This window comes from Nematostella vectensis, chromosome 10, assembly GCF_932526225.1.
Source record: "Nematostella vectensis chromosome 10, jaNemVect1.1, whole genome shotgun sequence".
In the NCBI taxonomy this organism is placed as follows: Eukaryota; Metazoa; Cnidaria; class Anthozoa; order Actiniaria; family Edwardsiidae; genus Nematostella; species Nematostella vectensis.
Genome location: NC_064043.1, coordinates 4,434,031 through 4,455,002, shown reverse-complemented (window position 1 = coordinate 4,455,002; position 20,972 = coordinate 4,434,031). Strand labels below are relative to the sequence as shown.

Sequence of the window (20,972 nt, the reverse complement as noted above, 5' to 3'; positions counted from 1 at the left end):
CCTCGAAGCTTGTACATTTTGTCCATCAGGGAATGGACGGTAGGGGAATATTGCCTGTCCCTCGAAGCTTGTACAATTTGTCCATCAGGGAATGGACGGTAGGGGAATATTGCCCGTCCCTCGAAGCTTGTACAATTTGTCCATCAAGGAATGTTAGTGAAGCCTTGGTCTTTCCTCGGAATCTTGTTTTCTCCAAGGGCCTCTTTATGTTTCTCTGAGCTTACACGCGAATGTTGATAAGTAATTATCCGAAGTCTATTTTAAAAGTGCTAACTCATTTTCACAGCCTACCGCCTGTACACCGTGGTTCCACGACTCGTGAAATTCATTGAATACCTGACCAACTGGTATGTTCGGTTTAACAGGAAAAGACTCAAGGTAAAGTCTGCTTGTTTATTCACGATTGCTTACCTTTATATGATATCAACATCTTATGCTAATTGTAGAATATCAACTTAACACAATGTCTTGTTTCTTTAGGGAGACCAGGGTCAAGAAGATGCGATGCAGGCCATTCAGACTCTGTTTGGAGTCGTACTTACCATCACAAAGCTCATGGTAAGCATCTACCCTTGAACAGGGCTCAGCCGATATTTACGTCCTAAACAACAGGTTATAGGCTAGTTTTCTAGCCCTCCAGGAATTCTTATTCCTTGTTTTATGTGGGAATAGCACATAGTCCCAGGAATGGGTATGTGCTAATACAAAACGAGACAAGTGTTTTGAACTTGGCGCAAAACTACGTGTTCGGCATCATTGGCGTGCAGGGAGAGAGTTTGACTCAAGTTTACAACAAGGATACAGAAAGTCGGCTTCAAAAAGTCTACTAACCCAGTGACTCCTAGTAACCTTAGTAGTTCGCCGGCATTTTTTTTTTCAAATGGCGAGGCAGTGTTAGCATGAATACTGAGCAATGTTGACACTCCTTGCATGCCATGAACTAGAGTACGTGAACTAAAGTAGTTCCCCCACATTTCTTTTATCTTTTGGACAGCCGATCAAAGGTGCCGCCAATGTTTCCCAACGTTGGGGCTGTTAACACGTGTCTAATAGTTACATGTTGTGAATTGTGTCATTGTAGGCCCCTTTCACGCCGTTTTTGACGGAGCACATTTATCAGAACATGAAACCGTTCATCGTGTTTGACGAGAGTGAAAAGGAGAACGACAGCATTCACTATCTTATGGTCCCCAAAACAAGGTAAACAAATCATTCAGATATCCTGGCTGAAGCTTGTATATTTTTTAACGATTATTGATATTGTTTCTTGCGTAACGTTTCAGGGAAAACTTGATTCACACAGAGATTGAACGCGCGGTTTCACGGATGCAGGCCACAATAGAGTTGGGTCGAGTTGTAAGAGACAGAATGACCATCCCAACAAAGGTATCCCAATCATTGCAAGGATAATCATCAAAAGCTAAAGTCCCACTATAAAGAGCCCCCCCCCCCCCCCCTTCCAATTTTGGGTTTTATATGGTCAATAAAATAAGTTAATTATTTTTAAATAATATGTTATAAATATATGTTATGTAATATAATGTTTAAAAACACCCTGCTAATAGATAAAATGGTTGACATGCTGGAAGACATCATAGTTTTTTCAATTTCTTGAGTTTTCATTTGAGCCTCCATTCAGCGAACTCTACTCGGTCCTGAGGTTGCCAATGACCACAAAACTGCATCATAGAGATATAAGTCATAGTGGCGGATGCAGAGTTAGTTCTGTGGATCGTACTTACGGTCCGACAAGGCTTGGAAGACTTTTAAACCACACCTTGAAAGGTCTTGGACCCCTCACTGTTAATGTGTGGTATTTGTCATGACTTTTTCAGTACCCGCTTCCCGAGGTAGTCATCATCCATCAAGACAAGCAGTGCTTGGAAGACGTCATTTCTCTACAAAACTACATCAAAGAGGTACGGATGAAATAACTGCTCGTTACATCACCACTTGTATGAGCGAACTTAACTATGAGAGCAGTGACCTCTTTCATCCGCCATTTTGTCATTCTATCAAAATAACACGCGTCAGAAAGCATCCATTTTAACCGGCCGAATTAGGGAAGCTTCCGTAATTTTTTCGATTGATTGTTGTAAATAAAGTATGTAACATTGTTTATAGATGGTTATTTTCAGATTTTGTTCCAGATTTGATCTTCTAAATATTGAAAACAAACAATAAAAAAACAGTGGCCGAAGGCTCTTAAAAAAGCACTTAAAAGTGCAGTCATAGTTTTTAAACTTAAAAGGTCTTGGTAAAGGTAAATTTGACACCACTGTTTGTTTTTGTGGTTTTTGCAAAACCTGTATCAATAGTTACTAGTTACTTAAACTTCATTTTTGCAAAAAAAATTTTCCATAAATCGCATTCTAAGACGGCTAAAATGGGCCTTTGCTGTTTCCCGTGACCTGTTGACCGTGAATTCACTCCAAATCTTTGACTTTTCTAGCGTATTATTTTAAGGCGAGAACTCGAGCTTGTCGGGCGTAACCTCGCGACGGTTTTTAAGATATCGCCTTAAAACTTTTTGGATCTGATAGATAATTATGCCATGTCATTAAGTGTGTGAGAAATTTTCGATTTTCGACTGAAGATCGCTTTTATAGCACTTTTTTTGTCCAAATTTCGCCAGAAATGAGAGTTCCAACTTTGATTCGTGATATTTTGTTGACAGTGTCAAATAACAAAAAGTCCTCACACACTTTGGTAGATCATCTATCTGTCATTGAGCTGCAGTTACGTGCAAGTGCATGCGCAATAACGCGAAGGTGCATTACGCTCTAGAGTAAACTCCATACTTTTGAGTTTGAGGCCTCAAAACTAAACACGGAATTAGCTATTGCAAAATAAAACTTGCAGGAGATAATTCAATCTTTTATCTTTTATTTGATATATAGCTTGTACATGTAGTGAAAATTGCGGCGCGACAATATTTTTTTAATACCTTTACCGAAACCTTAATCACCAACCTGGAGCTAAAAACCTAGGTACAATTTTAATTAAATACTTCGAAGAAACGCTCTAAGAGCAATATATTTCTTCACTTTTAATCACCTAACACGATCGTACCGATCATGTTGAAACCAGCTTAAATCACATTTTATGTTGCATATATGTTGTTCTGATCATCTAATCCAATTTGATAGCTACATACATCTTTTTCTTCTTGGCAGGAGCTGAATGTTCGTAAGGTGACCGTGTCGTCTGATAAGGACAAGTTCGGACTGCGCTTGCGCGCAGAACCTGATAGTCAAACGCTGGGCAGACGTCTCAAGGGCGCATTTAAACAGGTCTTCCAGGCTGTGAAGGGTAAGGGCTTAGAGCACTCAATCGATAAACGAACATTCGATCTTGGAGCCTCCAACGACTAAATGTCTGACTAATGTGTTCTCAGAGTTCGTATTCCTCGTTTTACGTGGGAATAGCACATAGTCCCAGGAATGAATATGTGCAATTTCAAAACGAGACAAGTGTTTTTGAACTTGGCGCGAAACTACGTGTTCGGCTTTATTGGCGTGCAGGGAGAGAGTTTGACTCAAGTTTACAACAAGAATACAGAAAGTCGGCTCCAGAAAGTTTACTAACCTAGTGACTCCTGGTAACCTTAGTAGTTCGCCGAATATTCGAATATTTAGACAGTAGCGTGTCACATTTGGTGAATTTTGTTGACTGTTTATGTTTTCTATGATATCTGTTTGTTTTTTATCCATGATTGTTTAGAATTGGCCAATTACGTTATCTGCCAACGTCCAGATCTGTTAAATGGTACTATATTATTTATATATGCTTAGTTTAAGGTGTTATCAATGGTGTTATATGTTCAGAACTGACCGATGAGGAATTAAAGACATACGAAGAAAAGGGCGAGCTGACTGTTTGTGGTCACGTGCTATCCGGCACAGACCTCAAGGTATTATGGGAAATCAAGATCCCTTACCCAATGTTCTCCGGAAAGATATATTTTCTCGTTTAGGTTCAAAATCCTCTCTAGAAACTGTTTCAAAATTTTGAATAAGACATTTTCTGGGACCCAGGGCGTCGCGGGGATCGGGCACACAGGGAGCGCGGCGCGAGAAAGAAACAGCCTGTTTCTTTCTCGCGCCGCGCTCCCTGTGTGCCCGATCTTCGCGACGCCCTGGGTCCCCGAGGATGGGAATTAGAAAGCTGTAGCCTTGTTTAGCTAATAAGCTCTGTAGAAAGCACCAAAATTGATCTTCTTCGCCTTGTTATACTGTGCGAGGGTGTTAGGGTGTTTATTATTTCTGTCTGAGGCCGTTGAATCAAGAACGTTCTAGAATAGTAGTCAGTAAGTAAGTAATTATAGTAATCAGTAATCATCTATTTTCCTAACCATTCCCATTTGCATTTGATGACACATTCAGAACATCGACTATTTTAGTCACTCTGAATGCATTTTCTGTCGTTGTATTGAGAGCGTTTTAGAATATCTATTCCATGGGGACTTTTAGAAATTATTATCCTTGTTATTGTCATGTGCATTTAGGAATTTCTCAGACAATTTAAGTATTCTCATGTGCAACCTTACTTAGTGTGTTCCTGTGCTGATATTCTAACACGTTCGTGTGTGTGTGTGGGGGGGGATTTTACACTAAGGACGGCTGCGCAGGAGACTTCTGTTTTAGTGGCATTGAATGTATTTCTTAATTTTGTGATTCAGCTGGCGTATTCCTTTGATCAAAATGGCGATCTCCCTTTAACCTACGAGCCGCATTCGGATAGTGAGGTCAGTACCGACGAATCCCTAAATCCCTATCCATGTTAAAGGGGCAATGTCATGGTAAGAGCTTTGCAATAGTTCTCCGGTCCGGACACAATGAACTTCAGTCAAATTTTAATATTGACTTATGAGCCTTTGGTATATGTGGGAGACTTCAATCCAAAGAAAATGACCACAAACTGTTAATAAACATAGTTTTTTTTAAAATAAAATATTGCACATTATTTTAACAAGGCATTGACAGCTTAGAGTTTAAAAGTTTGTAGACAATTAAAAGCCTACAGTAAACACTGACTCCAGACATGCGCAGTACCATGACCCTGCCCCCATAAAGCCCCGTGCAAAACCCACTTGCAGGCCAAAATAGCCTTTACATCATTTTACGAGATTCTTAGAAGTTTGCCAAGATATTGCGGACAGATAAGTGAGGCAGTTCGAGCAATAATGCAGATATATGTTGGCGTTGTTTGTGAAAAGCATGATAGTAAAACACAGCTTTAAAATGGCTCTTCAGGCAAAATGATTCTGACATGAAAAAATACGTGCCCATGTTGTTCAGCAAGCAATACTGCTGCTACTTCTGCTTTTGCATAATTTTTATTATGCTAAAGCAGTAGTGTACTGTGTGTATGAGTTGACTTGTAGTGTACTGAGTGTACTGTTTGGGTCACGTGACAGATTCTTATCCTTCTTGACGTCACGCCTGATCAGAAGATGTTGGATGAGGGTCTCGCACGAGAGTTTGTCAACCGCATTCAGAAACTAAGGAAAAAGGTAATTGTGTTGTTGCGAAGTAGTGTAGAGGGAAAAAGAAGCTTCAACTACCTGTGTTTTCCCTGTAGGCCGGCCTGCAACCCGTGGATGACGTCAGCATTGTCTATGAAGTCGAGCCCTCTGGCAGTCAGCGGCTAGGCGAGATAATCAATGCGCACAAGGAGTACATCCAGACAAGCGTAAAGCAACCAGTGCGCAGCTCGCCACTGCCGGCTCTTACAGAAATCATTCACGAACAGACAGATGTGAGTTGACTTGTGTTGTATGTAGTTGCCGTATATCAATCATTTACTAAAAGACAGAAGTAGGTTGACTTGTGTTGTGTGTAGTGGCCGTATATCAATCATTTACTGACAGACAGAAGTGGGTTGACTTGTGTTGTATGTAGTGGCCGTATATCAATCATTTACTGACAGACAGAAGTGGGTTGACTTGTGTTGTGTGTAGTGGCCGTATATCAATCATTTAATAACAGACAGAAGTGGGTTGACTTGTGTTGTGTGTAGTGGCCGTATATCAATCATTTACTGACAGACAGAAGTAGGTTGACTTGTGTTGTATGTAGTGGCCGTATATCAATCATTTACTAAAAGACAGAAGTGGGTTGACTTGTGTTGTATGTAGTGGCCGTATATCAATCATTTACTGACAGACAGAAGTAGGTTGACTCGTGTTGTGTGTAGTGGCCGTATATCAATCATTTACTAAAAGACAGAAGTGGGTTGACTTGTGTTGTTTGTAGTGGCCGTATATCAATCATTTACTAAAAGACAGAAGTGGGTTGACTTGTGTTGTGTGTAGTGGCCGTATATCAATCATTTACTAAAAGACAGAAGTGGGTTGACTTGTGTTGTGTGTAGTGGCCGTATATCAATCATTTACTGACGACAGAAGTTTGTTGACTTGTGTTGTGTGAAGTGGCCGTATATCAATCATTTACTAAAAGACAGAAGTAGGTTGACTTGTGTTGTGTGTAGTGGCCGTATATCAATCATTTACTGACAGACAGAAGTGGGTTGACTTGTGTTGTATGTAGTGGCCGTATATCAATCATTTACTGACAGACAGAAGTGGGTTGACTTGTGTTGTGTGTAGTGGCCGTATATCAATCATTTAATAACAGACAGAAGTGGGTTGACTTGTGTTGTGTGTAGTGGCCGTATATCAATCATTTAATAACAGACAGAAGTGGGTTGACTTGTGTTGTATGTAGTGGCCGTATATCAATCATTTAATAACAGACAGAAGTGGGTTGACTTGTGTTGTATGTAGTGGCCGTATATCAATCATTTAATAACAGACAGAAGTGGGTTGACTTGTGTTGTATGTAGTGGCCGTATATCAATCATTTACTAAAAGACAGAAGTAGGTTGACTTGTGTTGTATGTAGTGGCCGTATATCAATCATTTACTAAAAGACAGAAGTAGGTTGACTTGTGTTGTGTGTAGTGGCCGTATATCAATCATTTACTGACAGACAGAAGTAGGTTGACTTGTGTTGTATGTAGTGGCCGTTTATCAATCATTTACTAAAAGACAGAAGTGGGTTGACATGTGTTGTGTGTAGTGGCCGTATATCAATCATTTACTAAAAGACAGAAGTGGGTTGACTTGTGTTGTATGTAGTGGCCGTTTATTAATCATTTACTAAAAGACAGAAGTGGGTTGACTTGTGTTGTGTGTAGTGGCCGTATATCAATCATTTAATAACAGACAGAAGTGGGTTGACTTGTGTTTTGTGTAGTGGCCGTATATCAATCATTTACTAACAGACAGAAGTGGGTTGACATGTGTTCTGTGTAGTGGCCGTATATCAATCATTTACTGACAGACAGAAGTGGGTTGACTTGTGTTGTATGTAGTGGCCATATATCAATCATTTACTAAAAGACAGAAGTAGGTTGACTTGTGTTGTATGTAGTGGCCGTATATCAATCATTTACTGACAGACAGAAGTGGGTTGACTTGTGTTGTATGTAGTGGCCGTATATCAATCATTTACTAAAAGACAGAAGTGGGTTGACTTGTGTTGTATGTAGTGGCCGTATATCAATCATTCACGAACAGACAGAAGTGGGTTGACTTGTGTTGTGTGTAGTGGCCGTATATCAATCATTCACGAACAGACAGAAGTGGGTTGACTTGTGTTGTATGTAGTGGCCGTATATCAATCATTTACTGACAGACAGAAGTAGGTTGACTTGTGTTGTATGTAGTGGCCGTATATCAATCATTTACTAACAGACAGAAGTAGGTTGACTCGTGTTGTGTGTAGTGGCCGTATATCAATCATTTACTGACAGACAGAAGTTTGTTGACTTGTGTTGTATGTAGTGGCCGTATATCAATCATTTACTGACAGACAGAAGTAGGTTGACTTGTGTTGTATGTAGTGGCCGTATATCAATCATTTACTAACAAACAGAAGTGGGTTGACTTGTGTTGTATGTAGTGGCCGTATATCAATCATTTAATAACAGACAGAAGTGGGTTGACTTGTGTTGTATGTAGTGGCCGTATATCAATCATTTAATAACAGACAGAAGTGGGTTGACTTGTGTTGTATGTAGTGGCCGTATATCAATCATTTACTAAAAGACAGAAGTAGGTTGACTTGTGTTGTATGTAGTGGCCGTATATCAATCATTTACTGACAGACAGAAGTGGGTTGACTTGTGTTGTATGTAGTGGCCGTATGTCAATCATTTACTGACAGACAGAAGTTTGTTGACTTGTGTTGTATGTAGTGGCCGTATATCAATCATTTACTAAAAGACAGAAGTGGGTTGACTTGTGTTGTGTGTAGTGGCCGTATATCAATCATTTAATAACAGACAGAAGTGGGTTGACTTGTGTTGTGTGTAGTGGCCGTATATCAATCATTTAATAACAGACAGAAGTGGGTTGACTTGTGTTGTGTGTAGTGGCCGTATATCAATCATTTACTAAAAGACAGAAGTGGGTTGACTTGTGTTGTATGTAGTGGCCGTATATCAATCATTTACTGACAGACAGAAGTAGGTTGACTCGTGTTGTGTGTAGTGGCCGTATATCAATCATTTACTAAAAGACAGAAGTGGGTTGACTTGTGTTGTGTGTAGTGGCCGTATATCAATCATTTACTAAAAGACAGAAGTGGGTTGACTTGTGTTGTGTGTAGTGGCCGTATATCTATCATTTACTGACAGACAGAAGTGGGTTGACTTGTGTTGTATGTAGTGGCCGTTTATTAATCATTTACTAAAAGACAGAAGTGGGTTGACTTGTGTTGTGTGTAGTGGCCGTATATCAATCATTTAATAACAGACAGAAGTGGGTTGACTTGTGTTTTGTGTAGTGGCCGTATATCAATCATTTACTAACAGACAGAAGTGGGTTGACATGTGTTCTGTGTAGTGGCCGTATATCAATCATTTACTGACAGACAGAAGTGGGTTGACTTGTGTTGTATGTAGTGGCCGTATATCAATCATTTACTAAAAGACAGAAGTAGGTTGACTTGTGTTGTATGTAGTGGCCGTATATCAATCATTTACTGACAGACAGAAGTGGGTTGACTTGTGTTGTATGTAGTGGCCGTATATCAATCATTTACTAAAAGACAGAAGTGGGTTGACTTGTGTTGTATGTAGTGGCCGTATATCAATCATTCACGAACAGACAGAAGTGGGTTGACTTGTGTTGTGTGTAGTGGCCGTATATCAATCATTCACGAACAGACAGAAGTGGGTTGACTTGTGTTGTATGTAGTGGCCGTATATCAATCATTTACTGACAGACAGAAGTAGGTTGACTTGTGTTGTATGTAGTTGCCGTATATCAATCATTTACTAACAGACAGAAGTAGGTTGACTCGTGTTGTGTGTAGTGGCCGTATATCAATCATTTACTGACAGACAGAAGTTTGTTGACTTGTGTTGTATGTAGTGGCCGTATATCAATCATTTACTGACAGACAGAAATAGGTTGACTTGTGTTGTATGTAGTGGCCGTATATCAATCATTTACTAACAGACAGAAGTGGGTTGACTTGTGTTGTATGTAGTGGCCGTATATCAATCATTTACTGACAGACAGAAGTAGGTTGACTCGTGTTGTGTGTAGTGGCCGTATATCAATCATTTACTAAAAGACAGAAGTTTGTTGACTTGTGTTGTATGTAGTGGCCGTATATCAATCATTTACTGACAGACAGAAGTAGGTTGACTCGTGTTGTGTGTAGTGGCCGCATATCAATCATTTACTAACAGACAGAAGTAGGTTGACTTGTGTTGTATGTAGTGGCCGTTTATTAATCATTTACTAAAAGACAGAAGTGGGTTGACTTGTGTTGTGTGTAGTGGCCGTATATCAATCATTTAATAACAGACAGAAGTGGGTTGACTTGTGTTGTATGTAGTGGCCGTATATCAATCATTTACTAACAGACAGAAGTAGGTTGACTTGTGTTGTATGTAGTGACCGTATATCAATCATTTACTGACAGACAGAAGTGGGTTGACTTGTGTTGTATGTAGTGGCCGTATATCAATCATTTACTAAAAGACAGAAGTAGGTTGACTTGTGTTGTATGTAGTGGCCGTATATCAATCATTTACTAACAGACAGAAGTAGGTTGACTTGTGTTGTATGTAGTGACCGTATATCAATCATTTACTGACAGACAGAAGTGGGTTGACTTGTGTTGTATGTAGTGGCCGTATATCAATCATTTACTAAAAGACAGAAGTAGGTTGACTTGTGTTGTATGTAGTGGCCGTTTATTAATCATTTACTAAAAGACAGAAGTGGGTTGACTTGTGTTGTGTGTAGTGGCCGTATATCAATCATTTACTGACAGACAGAAGTGGGTTGACTTGTGTTGTATGTAGTGGCCGTATATCAATCATTTACTAACAGACAGAAGTAGGTTGACTTGTGTTGTATGTAGTGACCGTATATCAATCATTTACTGACAGACAGAAGTGGGTTGACTTGTGTTGTATGTAGTGGCCGTATATCAATCATTTACTAAAAGACAGAAGTAGGTTGACTTGTGTTGTATGTAGTGGCCGTATATCAATCATTTACTAACAGACAGAAGTAGGTTGACTTGTGTTGTGTGTAGTGGCCGTATATCAATCATTCACGAACAGACAGATGTGAGTTGACTTGTGTTGTATGTAGTGGCCGTATATCAATCATTTACTAACAGACAGAAGTGGGTTGACTTGTGTTGTATGTAGTGGCCGTATATCAATCATTTACTAAAAGACAGAAGTGGGTTGACTTGTGTTGTATGAAGTAGCCGTATATCAATCATTTACTAACAGACAGAAGTAGGTTGACTTGTGTTGTGTGTAGTGGCCGTATATCAATCATTCACGAACAGACAGATGTGAGTTGACTTGTGTTGTATGAAGTGGCCGTATATCGATCATTTACTAACAGACAGAAGTGAGTTGACTTGTGTTGTATGTAGTGGCCGTATATCAATCATTTACTGACAGACAGAAGTGGGTTGACTTGTGTTGTGTGTAGTGGCCGTATATCAATCATTTACTAAAAGACAGAAGTGGGTTGACTTGTGTTGTATGTAGTGGCCGTATATCAATCATTTACTAAAAGACAGAAGTGGGTTGACTTGTGTTGTGTGTAGTGGCCGTATATCAATCATTTACTAACAGACAGAAGTAGGTTGACTTGTGTTGTGTGTAGTGGCCGTATATCAATCATTCACGAACAGACAGAAGTGAGTTGACTTGTGTTGTATGTAGTGGCCGTATATCAATCATTTACTAAAAGACAGAAGTGGGTTGACTTGTGTTGTATGTAGTGGCCGTATATCAATCATTTACTAACAGACAGAAGTGGGTTGACTTGTGTTTTGTGTAGTGGCCGTATATCAATCATTTACTAAAAGACAGAAGTGGGTTGACTTGTGTTGTATGTAGTGGCCGTATATCAATCATTTACTAAAAGACAGAAGTGGGTTGACTTGTGTTGTATGAAGTAGCCGTATATCAATCATTTACTAACAGACAGAAGTGGGTTGACTTGTGTTGTATGTAGTGGCCGTATATCAATCATTTACTAAAAGACAGAAGTGGGTTGACTTGTGTTGTATGTAGTGGCCGTATATCAATCATTTACTGACAGACAGAAGTGGGTTGACTTGTGTTGTATGTAGTGGCCGTATATCAATCATTTACTGACAGACAGAAGTAGGTTGACTTGTGTTGTATGTAGTGGCCGTATATCAATCATTTACTGACAGACAGAAGTGGGTTGACTTGTGTTTTGTGTAGTGGCCGTATATCAATCATTTACTGACAGACAGAAGTGGGTTGACTTGTGTTGTATGTAGTGGCCGTATATCTATCATTTACTGACAGACAGAAGTGGGTTGACTTGTGTTGTGTGTAGTGGCCGTATATCAATCATTTACTAACAGACAGAAGTGGGTTGACATGTGTTCTGTGTAGTGGCCGTATATCAATCATTTACTGACAGACAGACGTGGGTTGACTTGTGTTGTGTAGTGGCCGTATATCAATCATTTACTAACAGACAGAAGTGGGTTGACTTGTGTTTTATGTAGTGGCCGTATATCAATCATTTACTAACAGACAGAAGTTGGTTGACTTGTGTTTTATGTAGTGGCCGTATATCAATCATTTACTGACAGACAGAAGTGGATTGACTTGTGTTGTATCTAGTGGCCGTATATCAATCATTTACTGACAGACAGAAGTGGATTGACTTGTGTTTTGTGTAGTGGCCGTATATCAATCATTTACTAACAGACAGAAGTGGGTTGACATGTGTTCTGTGTAGTGGCCGTATATCAATCATTTACTGACAGACAGACGTGGGTTGACTTGTGTTGTGTAGTGGCCGTATATCAATCATTTACTGACAGACAGAAGTAGGTTGACTTGTGTTGTGTGAAGTGGCCGTATATCAATCATTTACTAACAGACAGAAGTGGGTTGACTTGTGTTTTATGTAGTGGCCGTATATCAATCATTTACTAAAAGACAGAAGTAGGTTGACTTGTGTTGTATGTAGTGGCCGTATATCAATCATTTACTGACAGACAGAAGTGGGTTGACTTGTGTTGTATGTAGTGGCCGTATATCAATCATTTACTAAAAGACAGAAGTGGGTTGACTTGTGTTGTATGTAGTGGCCGTATATCAATCATTTACTGACAGACAGAAGTAGGTTGACTTGTGTTGTATGTAGTGGCCGTATATCAATCATTTACTAACAGACAGAAGTAGGTTGACTCGTGTTGTGTGTAGTGGCCGTATATCAATCATTTACTGACAGACAGAAGTTTGTTGACTTGTGTTGTATGTAGTGGCCGTATATCAATCATTTACTAAAAGACAGAAGTAGGTTGACTTGTGTTGTATGTAGTGGCCGTATATCAATCATTTACTGACAGACAGAAGTGGGTTGACTTGTGTTGTATGTAGTGGCCGTATATCAATCATTTACTAACAGACAGAAGTAGGTTGACTTGTGTTGTATGTAGTGGCCGTATATCAATCATTTACTGACAGACAGAAGTGGGTTGACTTGTGTTGTATGTAGTGGCCGTATATCAATCATTTACTGACAGACAGACGTGGGTTGACTTGTGTTGTGTGAAGTGGCCGTATATCAATCATTTACTGACAGACAGGCGTGGGTTGACTTGTGTTGTGTAGTGGCCGTATATCAATCATTTACTGACAGACAGAAGTGGGTTGACTTGTGTTGTGTGTAGTGGCCGTATGTCAATCATTTACTAACAGACAGAAGTGGGTTGACTTGTGTTGTGTGTAGTGGCCGTATATCAATCATTTACTGACAGACAGAAGTGGGTTGACTTGTGTTGTGTGTAGTGGCCGTATATCAATCATTTACTGACAAGTAGGTTGACTTGTGTTGTATGTAGTGGCCGTATATCAATCATTTACTAACAGACAAAAGTAGGTTGACTTGTGTTGTGTGTAGTGGCCGTATATCAATCATTTACTGACAGACAGAAGTGAGTTGACTTGTGTTGTATGTAGTGGCCGTATATCAATCATTTACTAACAGACAGAAGTTGACTTGTGTTGTATGTAGTGGCCGTATATCAATCATTTACTGACAGACAGAAGTGGGTTGACTTGTGTTGTGTGTAGTGGCCGTATATCAATCATTTACTGACAGACAGATTGACTTGTATTGTATTTAGTGGCCGTATATCAATCATTTACTGACAGACAGAAGTTGGTTGACTTGTGTTGTGTGAAGTGGCCGTATATCAATCATTTACTGACAGACAGACGTGGGTTGACTTGTGTTGTGTGAAGTGGCCGTATATCAATCATTTACTGACAGACAGACGTGGGTTGACTTGTGTTGTGTGTAGTGGCCGTATATCAATCATTTACTAACAGGCAGAAGTAAGTTGACTTGTGTTGTATATAGTGGCCGTATATCAGAATATCAGACAGAAGTGGGTTGACTTGTGTTGTGTGTAGTGGCCGTATATCAATCATTTACTGACAGACAGAAGTGGGTTGACTTGTGTTGTGTGTTTTGAGTATATCATTTGCTGTCGTCACCCAATTTAAATCCTTGATGGATGGAAAAAAAGCGATAGTTATTTCTTGTCTTGTGATTCCAGAAAAGACAAAGCAAATACGCAAGTAATAGTGGCCTTTCAACTCCTATTTCTAAAAATAACCGGCTGGGAAATAACCGTTTTGAAATACACACTGGGTTTTTTTTTCGCTTTCATGGGCCCTTGATTATCGAGATTTAAACAATGTGTGAAATTACAGTCCAGTGTAGATAATGAATTGGCTTACAGTTAGGCAAGAAGGAGGGGGTGGGGTGCATGGGCAGGTATACATGACATATTAGACAAATTAAAAATTGAACAACTCCATAAGAAGAGATCGCTTTGAGGAGGATTCGGGTGAGCCCCCCCCCCCCCCCCCCCCCCCCAGCGTGCAACTAACCAGTTAAAATCTCTTATTGATCCTTGTCTTCCTATCAAAGATCAAAGGTGAAAAGCTTCGACTTTGGATCTTCCGTGGTCACGTGAACGATGACACCATTACGGGCTCAAGTACCCACCCCTCCCCCGTCTGTCGGTTTGTTAACGTTGAGCTGCGCGGTGGGAAGCCTGGTAACGGCATCAAGAGCTGTAACGCAACAGTCTTGCTAGAGAACCCACAGGGTGACCACCCCATGACACTAGATCGGCTTAGTGATCAGGTGAGAGTTCTGTCAGTACTGGTTGTCAGCGGCTTAAGATAGAGAGATAGATCCATCATATATGGTTCACTGAAGAGAACCATAGAGCTGTCATCCTTTTGGATAAATTATGAAAAGTCTTTTCCATCTACTAAGCTACTTTCTAGTTTCTCGTATACTCTGGTTTTAATTGTGTAACCCTAAAACTGTCGAGGAAGCCACGCTCTGGAATGCAATCTGGAATGCAATCGTGGATGTTTTTCCCTCCTGAATAAGGTCCCAATTTGTTTCTGTTAAAAGGTGAAGGCCATCTTTGCACTGGGAGCAGGGCAGAAACTAGAATTTTCGCTCTCCCAATCGGGCGATGAAGGTAAGAATTCCCATGGGGGGGAGGGGGCACTAGTAGACTTAGCCTCGTTCCAGCTCTCACGCGGTTGCAATCACACAGTCTTTGAGAGTTAATGAGAGCAGTTAATATATTTTCTAGAATCTGGAATTACATGTAAAATCTGACGACCGAAATACTTATCAACTCGCTCCCTCGTACGCGAACAATCGGTGAAAATTTTCATGTGCACATTTTTTTTAGATTTAAACAGTTTCTTATCGAACTCGAACAGATTACACTATTTTCCATTTATTTGACCTAGTTATTCTTGCGTCTATCTTTCCCAATTTTATTGGGCCCTATTTCTTTTGCCATCGAAACTGCATCAAACTATAAATAATCACATCTCAACAACTTTTTGAAGTGTTGCAACCCTACTGTACCAAGAGACCCATGAATCGCGCTGTACTGGTGCCTGAGAAAATGAACGCTGGGTATGCGATTTCCTCTGAAAACGCTACTTTACGGGGCCAGATACGGGACTGAGAAATCCTGTTCGTTATGTCACCGGTTCCCGAGTACCTGGGCAAACAGAGCCAATATTATACAAATCCTGTATCCTATCTGTTTTAATCAGCCTCGTCTTTTTTGTTTTCAGTTCTGAAGCCATTCACTCTGAGGCAACTTCACGGCGCGAAACTTTACGCCTTTGTGAAGAAGTGAAAGTCATCCGTCCAGGCTTAGGAAGCTGATATCTTTTGAAGTAAGGAATCATTTTAAATTAGTTAAGTCAGTATAGTCTCCATAGTTGATCTCCTGTACATTGAGTATTCCAAGTGAAGCACTATTTTAATTAACCCGAGTCTTCTCTGGATTACTTTACAATAATCCTTTGGATTCTATGTTGCTACTTAAAAAATTGCGCCAGATCCTCTCAATTTGTGGAGAAAATAAATATATTGAACTTCTATTGATTGTTTTCTTCAGTTATTTTCAAAAAACACTCTCACGCGTTCTCTCTCTACATTATAACTTCTTTTTACAATGGAACCTTTATTTTACGATATGCCTCGGGCGAAAAAAAAAGAGGTCCTCGAATTTACGATATAAAGGAAAATCCATTGAAAATATCATTGTAGCGAGGTCAGGTTAATAATAAACTTTTACAAAATGATAAAATTGTAACTGTACTCTGAGTTAGACTATTCAATTACTCTCTGTTAGACTAATCTGTATTTAACAAGTCAAGAAGACTTTTGTTGTTCTGTTGATAGTCAGAATCAGTAATATCGTTATATCGAGGTCAAAATTACGCTTGGGAGAACAGATTTGTATCGTAAAATCGAGAATATCGTTGTATACAATATCGTTAGATCGAGGTAATTTCTTATACATTTCACTGTATTTCCGTCGAGAGAAAGGAACCCTATCGTAAAATGGAGGTAATCGTAAAATCATAGTATCGTAAAATCCAGGTTCCACTGTACTACAGACTTTTCATATAGAAAAAGTTCCATGTTACATGAAAATGGGGTTGTATGTTTATACAAAAACCAGGTTTCCGTCCGTAAAGAACTTGTCAAGCTCGTCCGTGAGCACTAATGAAAGGGCTGTGGCATAGTTAAGGCTATAACAAAGAAGCGACCTGTATATTCTTTGGCTTTTATTTGATATCGCACAATTGATTGTTGCGGGTCGCTGAGCTTTGCCGTGGCTGTTTTTGACACAGCCCCTTTAAATTACTGACCAGGCGAAGCTAAATAGGATTCCAATTCAATGTCCTTATAGTACCGGCCTCGTCCACGCGCATGCTGCATGCATTTCCTACATCCCTGAAGCGGCAAATACAAACATAAGCACGGCAAGCAAAGAGACAGTGCTCCGAGGATTGTCCAGCGAATGAAGCAGTACGGACCTTCGCATGCGCATGGCTGATCTGCCATCTCTCCCTCCGTCTCTGTATCTTTAGTGCAGTGATAGATAGCCCCCTTAACGCAACAAACGCACGTGGCACACTCCACGCACTCCGTCCAGTCGTTTGCTTTTTGTGTTGTCTCAAACCCCGGCTGGAGTTGATTGATTTGCGTACGAATACCGTCCGAGGCATCGGGAGACACGACGCTTGTGCTGGTGAGAATTATGGGACGCGCTGTGTGGATATCTTGCGTAGAGGGCAGGCGTCCCCTTGGCTGAAAACGCCTCCCGAGGTATGCGAAATAGCGCAGCGGAAACATCTCACTGGATGGTTTTCTTCGCAGTCTTTGGAGACTGTGGACCGCGTTCACAGGGAGAGATTTACTGCGCAACTGCTGCGCTCTGGGTACTTTTAACCCATTGCTGTCTGACACTCGTATGTCATCACTAGCATCCTCAACCTTGTTTTTGCCTTGTGGTGAGTCCATCCGAACCGTCCCATCCTTCGGACTGCAAAGTTCATCCGCACTACTAACCTTACTGTGAGGTATCGATAAGCTACGCATCAACCTTCGTCTTGCTTTCCTCTCGTATTTTAATTCTTTTTCTGTAAGTTCATGGTCCTCAGATAGACTAACGTGTAGTAATATTGGTTTTCGTACGTCGACTTTCACCTCTAGTATGTTGTTACTAGTCGCATCTGATACTCTAGTCTTGATGCTATGTTCAGTAGTACAAGGTGGTCCAGTACCCCTGCCTACTTCGACTTTTTGGCCGTCCGTTTTAATCCCACACCCTCGTGAATTAATGGAGGGTATGCTTCGTTCCCGACCTTGATAGCCACTCGCATAGCTAGTCGTTTGCACACCTCCCGCACGATCCAGGTCTTTAACCATGACTTTAATGTTATCCTGCACAGTTTTCGCGTCAATAGAGTTTTCATATGGCGCATTCTCGGTGCATGACTTCGGCCAGGGCTTGTTATCAGTTTGTGGTCGAAACGCATTCTGACCTGGCCGTTTACCCGGTATCGGAACATTTATATAATGCTGTGCGACTCTTGTAACAATAGAGTTATCTGATCGGGCAACTTCGGTGCGTGACGGATACAACTTGTAACCCGTCCGCCGCCTTATCGCATGCGGCTCTGGCCGTCTGTCGGATAATGGAGGCACCATGTCTCCCCGCTCCGTTCTAAGCACACCATGCAATGTACGTGCCCTACGCCAGTTTCCTTTGTCCTCCACTTGCTCTAATATTACAGGTTGGGGACTCCATACTGATTCTATACGCGAGTTGTGGTCCGGTGCGGGCGTCGCACTCATGGGCCTCCCTCTCTCCTCGACGTAATTCACTCTAGATGCGTATCCTTGGCACCCTGTGCTTGGCCCATCTCTTGGCGCCTCACCCAGTCCCCCGCGGCCCCACTGACCAGTTGCTCGTCCTACAAGTGGTTGCCTGGTAACATGTTGCGTAGTAACAGTTCCCCGCTGACCGTGGCGTGATGTCCCAGTTTGTAAAATGGGTCCAATTCCTAACATGGGATCTATTTTGTCTCTGTGGTTTTCTAGGGAGTGGTATATGTTTTCTTTCTGGTCTTTGCTGGTTTTTGCGTTCAGTGACTCTATGCCTGACATGTTGTTTCGTCCGAAGATTTAAAACTGGAAAAAGTCATAGATAGGCACCAAAAACATTCACAAATATAGAAATGCTGAGCGCGAAGCAAAGTGCTTTGTCTCTATTATTTTTGCGAGCACTAAAAAAAGCAGAATACGGCAAAGTAAAGAAGTATTGGCGTCTGCTTTTATAAATATTATTCATTAACTATTATTTATTAACTAGTTACTTCGTTTTTCAATATTCTGCGAACTCTTGCCGACGATTCCAACAGCTAAATTGCCTTCTGGCGTCCGTTGGTCAGCACTGAGCTGGTTTCCGATCACGCCACCTCGCTGATGAAAGGCGCCAAACACTCAAAAAGCTCCATATATAATTTCGTTATTTTGAACGGCGAAAACCGAAAAGCTGTTTTTCAGTTGGAAATTATTGACGAGAATTCACAGAATATTAAAAAACGCATTAAATGTCACACGATTTAACTTCACCCCATTCTCCCTTATAGCATATGATCAGCTTTGATTTAAATTGTGCTATCTCCTCGCTAGTTTTTTTATCATTTCTTTTGGTCCCCTTTGTTTTATTTACTTCTGATCTCTCGGTTTCCCTGTGGTTCACCTGCTCAAAACATGACGTCACTACACTGGCAGCTCTCCTAGCCCTCCACGACCGCCAATATACTCACCTACGACGCAAACGCAAGAACAATTGAGAATCGGTCAAACACCATCGAAAACTAAAGAAAATCAAGCAGTTGCGTTCTGTAGCACTTGCTCTTGTGTTCTAATGAGAATGAGAAAATATCGTTTGTTGTGCTTGCGTAGGCGTCCTAGTCAGAACCAACCCTAAAGAATATCTGAATAGAAAAAGGTATTTACCATTTTTTAGTCGTTTTGCTATATCATGTTTTTTAACTATAAATAACTTTTTCCTAATAGTTGTTATGATTGCGTTGTCTTCCCACGGTGTGTTTGTTTGCTATCTTCCTGAAAGCCCAGTTGTCATTCAATTTCCGCTTGCCTTCCGCGAAAATAAATGATTACCATTTCTCTTACTGAAATTATATCGGCCCTTTTTATAGGTGATATGCTGAGCGTAGCCATCCAAGCAAATCAATACATTCTTTAAACACTCTTGCAGATGTAACATAACATATTAAGCAAACCCTTTTTTAAATGAAAGTATCAATAAACCATCATCTAGCGAAAAAAGCAGTTGTTTGCCACTCGATATAATAATTTTGCCCCATTTTCAATCTATTGGAAAGCAGTTTATGATTAATTCTCCTAAAGATTGAAAGTTTAAGAGGAAAACGTTTACCTTTAGGGTTTCAGAATCCAATTCGGTCCCTGCACGTCTACTATCTCTCCTTCTCTTTCATCGTGACCTTATATTTTGAACAGATTGAGCATTCAAATCTAATTCAACGTGACGTCATGTCAACTCTATGCGTGTCAGGTACATTGCGTGAGAAGATATAGTCGCGTTGAACATCATCTCTACTTTGCGGGAAATTTGCATGTCACATAAACGCTAAAAGCAGGCCAAGCACTTGACAAACTCAGACGGGTAAAAAGCCACAGTATGCCATTTTCTTTTGAGGCGATAAAAATAAGGGTAGTTTATGTTTGCTTATGATTTTTGTGGCATTTGGTAAGGATCTTCAATAAAAGCAACTACGCCTTTATATGTAAATATCATCTATTCATTCATTGCTAAGAGATCAAAAGACGGATTTCTTGTGGTTGGAAGACGAATTTTAAGGCTTTTCATAAACATTTGCCCCAGTCTCTGTAACTGTAATCGCGTTATTATTTGTTTTTTTTTTTTTGCCGTAGGGAGTTTCATTCAGTCTTATTAGCGCTAAAACGGGAATTAAGGGATGTGACCATTTAAGTTGGGCATCAATACTACGATTTTTCATCTGTTTGGGGATTGTTTATTACAGCGGGGACAGGCACAAGGGGTTTGCGTAGGGGATTCGTATCTTCCCATCTCATTGGCCACCAAAAAGCGTTGCCTTTCTGCTTCATATATTTTTTTGTAAAATATCTAGATCTACACCCAACCCTCTACGACAAGTGTTAGCAAAGGGTACGGCTCTCATTTCTTCTTCTTGTCCTTTTTTATGGGGGGAGGGGTATTCTATTGGGAGTCCTGTGGTGATCAGCGTGGCAAGCGTACCCTCGGCCCAGGGAAACTCGGACTACGCGCGTTTGAAAAGCAAACATTTCCATGGACACCGACATGACGGAAAAACATGAGGTGACGCTTCAAATAAGCCCATTTCACATCGAATAAGGCGGAGAATTTCTCTGAGTACTTAGTAACTTATAGCAAACAAAATATCAAGTGCGACTTTCTTTAAATTGATGC

At 40.5% G+C, this 20,972-nt stretch overlaps 2 protein-coding genes across 4 annotated transcripts in view; one reads left to right on the top strand and one right to left on the bottom strand.

The window, feature by feature from the left end:
* LOC5510206 (isoleucine--tRNA ligase, cytoplasmic) overlaps window positions 1-16,035 on the top strand; it is a 33,087-nt gene extending 17,052 nt beyond the window's left edge. The window contains exons 23-35 of the mRNA XM_032379332.2: window positions 287-378; window positions 481-558; window positions 1,082-1,200; window positions 1,284-1,386; window positions 1,836-1,919; window positions 3,177-3,312; window positions 3,828-3,913; window positions 4,682-4,747; window positions 5,420-5,515; window positions 5,584-5,760; window positions 14,540-14,758; window positions 15,038-15,107; window positions 15,724-16,035. Of these exons, the coding sequence (XP_032235223.2) occupies window positions 287-378; window positions 481-558; window positions 1,082-1,200; window positions 1,284-1,386; window positions 1,836-1,919; window positions 3,177-3,312; window positions 3,828-3,913; window positions 4,682-4,747; window positions 5,420-5,515; window positions 5,584-5,760; window positions 14,540-14,758; window positions 15,038-15,107; window positions 15,724-15,788 (1,391 nt within the window). The 3' untranslated portion in view covers window positions 15,789-16,035. The remainder of the gene's footprint in view (window positions 1-286; window positions 379-480; window positions 559-1,081; window positions 1,201-1,283; window positions 1,387-1,835; window positions 1,920-3,176; window positions 3,313-3,827; window positions 3,914-4,681; window positions 4,748-5,419; window positions 5,516-5,583; window positions 5,761-14,539; window positions 14,759-15,037; window positions 15,108-15,723) is intronic.
* Window positions 16,036-16,713: 678 nt separating this feature from the next.
* On the bottom strand, window positions 16,714-20,107 carry LOC116617004. Of its 3 annotated transcripts, none has more exons than XM_032379334.2 (2): window positions 19,917-20,107; window positions 16,714-19,452 (listed from the first exon to the last, which is right to left on the bottom strand). In XM_032379334.2, exon 2 carries the CDS (start codon window positions 18,614-18,616, stop codon window positions 16,805-16,807), a length of 1,812 nt encoding a protein of 603 aa, XP_032235225.2. In that variant the 5' UTR covers window positions 18,617-19,452; window positions 19,917-20,107; the 3' UTR covers window positions 16,714-16,804. The 3 variants fall into 3 exon arrangements, with proteins under 3 accessions (XP_032235225.2, XP_032235224.2, XP_032235226.2); XM_032379333.2 differs by having other exon boundaries at window positions 16,714-19,281; XM_032379335.2 differs by having other exon boundaries at window positions 16,714-18,640.
* Window positions 20,108-20,972: the final 865 nt, after the last annotated feature.